This window comes from Poecilia reticulata, linkage group LG15 (genome assembly GCF_000633615.1).
Source record: "Poecilia reticulata strain Guanapo linkage group LG15, Guppy_female_1.0+MT, whole genome shotgun sequence".
In the NCBI taxonomy this organism is placed as follows: domain Eukaryota; kingdom Metazoa; phylum Chordata; class Actinopteri; order Cyprinodontiformes; family Poeciliidae; genus Poecilia; species Poecilia reticulata.
Genome location: NC_024345.1, coordinates 25,791,233 through 25,797,232, shown reverse-complemented (window position 1 = coordinate 25,797,232; position 6,000 = coordinate 25,791,233). Strand labels below are relative to the sequence as shown.

Sequence of the window (6,000 nt, the reverse complement as noted above, 5' to 3'; positions counted from 1 at the left end):
CACTACATTTCCCACTGACACACTAAAAGTTCTACCAACCAGGTAAGAGGTGAACCATTTCAAAACGCAACCCGACATTCCAACCAAATGTTGGAGCCTGTTTATCAGGATGCCATGGTCCACTGTGTCAAACGCCGATGACAGATCCAATAAAACCAGCACAGAACATTTACCGGTGTCCGCTGCTATCATAATATCACTAAACACCTTCAACAGGGCTGTTTCAGTAGAGTGAAACTCACGATACCCTGATTGAAAAGTGTCATAAATGTTATTTGCCTGCAAAAATGATCTAAGTTGGATGCAACAGGATGTGTGATGCTGAGGGCTTTTTTCTCTCCCAAAGGCTTTGGGAGCATCGACTGAATGCATCGTATAGTGAATTCTTCCAAATATTAACAGATTTTATACCAAAATCCAATGAAAGTAGGATCTTTATTGGTCTAATTACCCAAAACATTTGACCAAATCACCGCAGAAATAACTCACCAGATACAAAATCCATAATTTTCTGCATTTTCCAACCTTGTAAAGAGGCAACAAGCTAATGGTTGTCTTATTAAAGTCATTTCAACAAAGTATTAATAGCATGTATTCAAATAATAATTCAGCTAGTGAATTTGTAATGTGTATTTGTTCTCACTGGAAAAAGATTTCAGTGTGAAATTATGCTACTAAAGTAAATAATTAGTGTATTTTAAGGCATTTTACACATTTTAGATTTGATTCTTCTTGGAGATTTTGTACAAGTGAATATTTAGAGTGCATTTCAAAAACTGAAAAAAAGAGTTTTATACTAGTTAACCCTTCCAGATTGAATGGATCGGCGACGTTCCAGCCAAATTTGCAGACCCGTAATTCCTTGAAAAATTACAAGAGTTTCTGAAAGGGGAGATGTTGCACTTTCCAGCCAATATTAGGTTATTACGGTAATTTCACTCCCACTAGCAGGAAGTGAAATTAATCTGAGGGGCGCTCTTTTAGTAGACGGTAAATTGCGAAAATAACTTGCTAGATATTGAAAGTTATAGTTGTTATGCATAAATGGGCAAATATATATTTATTCACAGGACATTTAAAAAACTGCATACAGTTAAAAATAATCAAAAATATTGAGGCTGAGATTTGAAACTTGGATTTTAACCCTTTTTAATGGTCAGAAATTTAGTGAAAGCAGGATTTTAGGTTTGAAAAATGCTGAAATTATTAACAATTTTTTTTTTTTACATCATTGAGACGTTTCAAAACAAAAGTCTTTCCCACGCACTAACAAGCAGATAAGGCTTACTAACACGTCTTTTTTACTGTACACGTCCATTCAAGGTTTCCTAAATTTATGTTGTGATTTTGCTCATTTTTCCTTTTTTTTTTTTTTTTGCTTACATGCAAACTGCATGTCTGCAACCTCTGCGAAGAGAACATGCCCGAGCATTTTAATGACTTCCACACCCAGCTGGTTTGCATCTATCATACATGATAAATAACAGCCAAGTCTCTGCAGAGAAAGGAGCGTGAAAAAGTAGGACAAACACAAGAAGCACTTACTAATGAAGCATCTACATAATGCTTTAAACAACTCCGAGGTGCAGCTAATTTGAATTAAATTAATTTTTGTCTGGTGACACACTTAGCAGCTTCTGCACTGCTCTATTATTCTTCTCTAGGTTTCGGTATGGAGGAGATAATAGTTTTTATTTTTTCAGAGGAATCCGTCGCCGTAGAGACCAGACACTAATCTACTTCTTCACCACTGTCTAGAATATTTACAGTGACTGATAGGTGATCTTTGCATCTGCATGTGGTGTATTTTACCAAGAATTATATGCGTTTCTACATAACAGAGCCTTTTGAAAATGTAAACATTTCTAATTAGATTCAATCAGGCTGCAAGAAAGCAAGAGAGAGCAAGACTTCTAGTCTAGTTCAATCATTTTGAGAAACTGAACTCATTTGTGAGTGTGATGAAGGACGATTATTATCAAGTCCTTTAACTCGTTGGTGTGATATAAAAATATAAATTTGGTGAATTTGCACGTTAATTCCCTAAAGGAATTATTTACTTAAAACAAGCTGCTATATTTTGCTGGAAAGTTACTTGTAAATTAATTTTGTCTCAATTCAAATATAAAGATATTTGTACTTGACATTTGCCAAAAAAAACTTGATAGGATTTTGTGTTTTTTGTCATTTTGTAAATGTTGTTAGTTAATTAAAACTCTGAATTCACTGTTTAAAATATCAGTGAGATGTTTAATCAAAGTAAAGAGAATCAGAAAAGCTGTCAGGAACTATTTTTATTTTAATTGTATTTTCTGACACATCTGAGATCTGTACAGGCTGTGAGAAAGTGAGAGAGAGCAAGACTTTAATCAGGTAACGAGAGGCTGTTTTAATCTCTTTGAACTCTCAACTTAATTACAGTTTTTAATTATTTCTATTAAAAATGTTTTCTGAATTACAGTTTTAGTTATTTTGTATAATAAATAAATTTGGGTTTAAATTAGTCAAAATAGGATCTTATACAATCAATTATTTGGTTACTGGCATTAGTTACTGAATCTGTGTAAGAAAATAATTTTTTTTCAATTTTTCAATCTTTCAATAAAATCTGCTGAGATTAGATGCAAAGTTTCCGGGTTGGTTAAGCCAAACAGTCGACTGGTTAAAGACGTATAAAAGACGAATATGTCACACAGTGGATAGAAATAGGATATTGAAAGGGTTAATAAAATAAATCATAAATTGAAACACTTTAGACCATGTGTCAAATTCGAGGACTGAGGGCAAAATCTGGCCCGCTGTGGCTTTTCATGTGGCCCTCTAAACCCCAGGCACCAAATATTTCAAAATTCTTTGCAAATATGTCTAGTGGCTCCACAAAAATCACAAAAACAATGACGAGTCCTGCAGCTTGAAAAGATGTTCAATATTACTTAATCCTAAGAAGTACTTATCAAAGCTAGTTATTGATATTTTAACAGTTTTTTAATGGGTTTTATCAACACATACTCATATAACTTGCTCTTAAAAACATTTGAGATCTAAAAATGAGTTTATTTTTGGCCGTATTTTAGATTCAGCGTTAATAATATTATTTGCACTTTTTATGCAAAAAAACGAGTAGAAACACAGCAAGCTATGTTGACATAAAGTGACTCATTTCTGTCTGGCACAAACTCCTCCAGAGGTAACTCTGTCTGTTAAAGGATGCAAAAAGGGAAACCAAGAAGAAAAACAGGATATTTAATTAAAGATCGTTTTCAGTTTGGTCCCGTTTAGATATTAACTCGGGTCCTTTTCTATCAATTTGGTGCAAATTGTTCTGCAACAGTCAAAGCAGTTTTAGTTTGGTGCAAAACGTAAAGCAGGTGTTGAATTTATTGACTCTGTATGTCAAATTTGCTACCTGTGTGAGCAAACACAACAGAAGGATCCACTTTAGAAGTTTCTTTGGAGGAGAAGAATGTGGGGGGAGATAGAAATGAAGGTAAAGACATAAAATACATTAGAGGGTGAGAAGATGAAGACAAAGTGCAGGTGAGAGACGGAGTGAAATGTGAGAAAGCGGCTCTGGGAAACAACAAGGTGTGACTGCGCGGAGCCGTCTGAGGTGATGCATTGAGGAGACGGCGATCTGGTTAGAGGACGGCAGAGGTGAGAGGAAATTCCTCAGAGGGTTCTGCTCTGTTTATGTCTTCCACTTGAGGAACACGGAGAAAAAGAGCAGCCATACCTCTGCAGCCTGTCCTCCAGCAGCTCCACATACTTGGTGGCGTTCTCTTTCAGCCGGCTTTCTGCGTGGAGACAAAGGCACAAAAAGGAAAACGCATATTGTTACTTTCACTTTCATTCGCCAGCTTTTATTGGCAGAGATGTGGTATCCTAGCAACAAATCACGGCGCTAATACTATTAAAACCCACTTGTCATTAGCTGTGTTATATGGGCCTTTTCAGGAAAAGTAGTCATCATCGCACTTGGCAACAGCATTGTGCAGAGAAACTGCAACAGTACAAAGAACCAGCTGGTTCTCCTCTCGCTACGCTAGCACACATCTGAGGAGGGAATCAAATTTCAGGCAGCCTGAGGAAGACTCAGGGTTTCATCATGGTGTCGCTCCTTTCAACCTGCCAGATTTTCTGCAGGGCACAAGACGGATGGATGGATGGGTAGCTTATGCTGCCGTTTCCTGTGCCCTCCTGCCAGAGGAGAGCGGAGCCCGAGGAGGCAGGTGGAGGACGCAGAACGGTGTTCGTTTCGGAGACGAGGGCAATCTGAGCACCGTTAATGAGCTCATGTATGAAACATGAGAATATGCCCCACACAGCAGGAGACCCTTGAACACAATAGGATGCACTTTAATCAAATTGCTCCACATATATGTAGTTAAGCACAAAAAGAAAAGGGAAGATCATAGCCGAGCCAATTTAGTGATGTCGTCAGGGTAAAAAGACAGAAAATCACCATTGAAATGAGGATTCTAACTTATATTGGACATATTTAGGATTGCTAGGGTTAACATTTTTTCTTAGACACTTTACCATTTTAATTTTAGCTTTGTATACGAGTGGAACTGATTTTTCTTAGCAAAAAAATCAGTTTTTGCTAAGATTCTGTGCAAAAATACAAAATCTTAGATATTTTCTAGTGCAAATAATTTTATTTCACTTTAATTGAGACAAAACTAACTTACAAGTAACTTTTCAGGAAAATATAGGAGCTTATTATTGATTTTAAAAAGTATTAGTTCCACTGGCAGATTTTTTCAATAATAACATGAGAGAAATAAGTTGCTATAAATGATATCTGCTTATGAAACTAGTGCTTTTCATCCATATTCAGGATTTACTGACTTAAAACAAGCTGCTGAAACGTTACGTACGCATAAAGTAAACAAGACAAAACCAAGCTGGATGTTAGACTAAACAAATCTTTAGTCTAACATCTGGATCGTTCCGTTTTTACCAAATGTTTTGGTAAAAGTTGCAGTATGTAACTTTTAAAAAGAAAATGTTTTATACATATTTATTAAAACTGTTGGTATGTCGTGACTGTTTATCAGCTCAAGTTCCTCCACCTCTTCCCAAAGCTGCTATTGCCATATGATTACATGTAACAAATTAACTAATTTTTTCAAAGTTACTGTCTATTTCCTTTTCTCAGTGTAGTTAGCAGTGAAAACACAGTTTTTAGGTTGCCCAAACTAAAAACTCCACAACTCATTCTGTTTTTCCACGCTCTGCTTGAGGTTTGACCTCCAAAAGAGACTAACCTAATAAATCTGTGAACGCGTTTAACACTTCATGCTTGTTAAATAATCAATTTTCTCCAAGAACAAATAAACATTCTGTGAAAAGACACTGTACTCTTGCAGTTTCAGCAATGTCTTGTCCAACTTAGCTCCGTATTCACTTCCTTCATGTCTGATGTAGAATAAATAAATTAACTTTTTCTAGAAAACCCATTAAAAGTTTCACAGAAAAACTTTGAGAAGGTATTCTCACAGACAAAAAGAAGAAAGCACTTCATTTTAAGTCTAAATGGATATGAATGGATACTACTTCAGTTTAATCCCACTCATCCTTCTCACACTGAGCCAGAATCCGCACCAAAAGCGTCACCTAATTGGACGCTCTGAGTCACAGAGAGGTTTGAGTTATAATTGTATCATTGTCTTGATGATGGTTATTAGACAGCTTCAGCTCAAGGATGTGACAGGCTCGGGGCCAGGCTCAGTGGGGGGGGGGGAAAGGAAATGTCTTGGAGAAAGTGGCTGTGACAAACACTTCCGCACACCCACTAACAAAGATAACCGAAATAACTCGGAGCTGGAGATAGTAGGGCTATTTACGAGGAGGCGTAAGTAAAGAAGTGAATCTCTCCCTAAAGTTTTTCATCTAAAGTAACTAAATCAGATTAAAAAGCGAGGCCTGTGAAGGCTTTAACGTGTGTGCAGGTGATCCAGACAGCTCACTTGCCACCCATCACCTAATTGCAGCGTT

At 36.6% G+C, this 6,000-nt stretch overlaps 1 protein-coding gene across 5 annotated transcripts in view; it reads right to left on the bottom strand.

Moving 5' to 3' along the window:
* The window catches only part of disc1 (DISC1 scaffold protein), a 54,249-nt gene that overhangs the window by 20,461 nt on the left and 27,788 nt on the right, over positions 1–6,000 (bottom strand). For all 5 annotated transcript variants that reach the window (XR_001777323.1, XR_001777324.1, XM_017308864.1 and 2 more), the window contains one exon: positions 3,734–3,794. Coding sequence is in view for 3 of the 5 variants with exons in the window: in XM_017308864.1 (XP_017164353.1) it covers positions 3,734–3,794 (61 nt within the window). In the remaining 2 variants the exon portion in view is untranslated. The remainder of the gene's footprint in view (positions 1–3,733; positions 3,795–6,000) is intronic.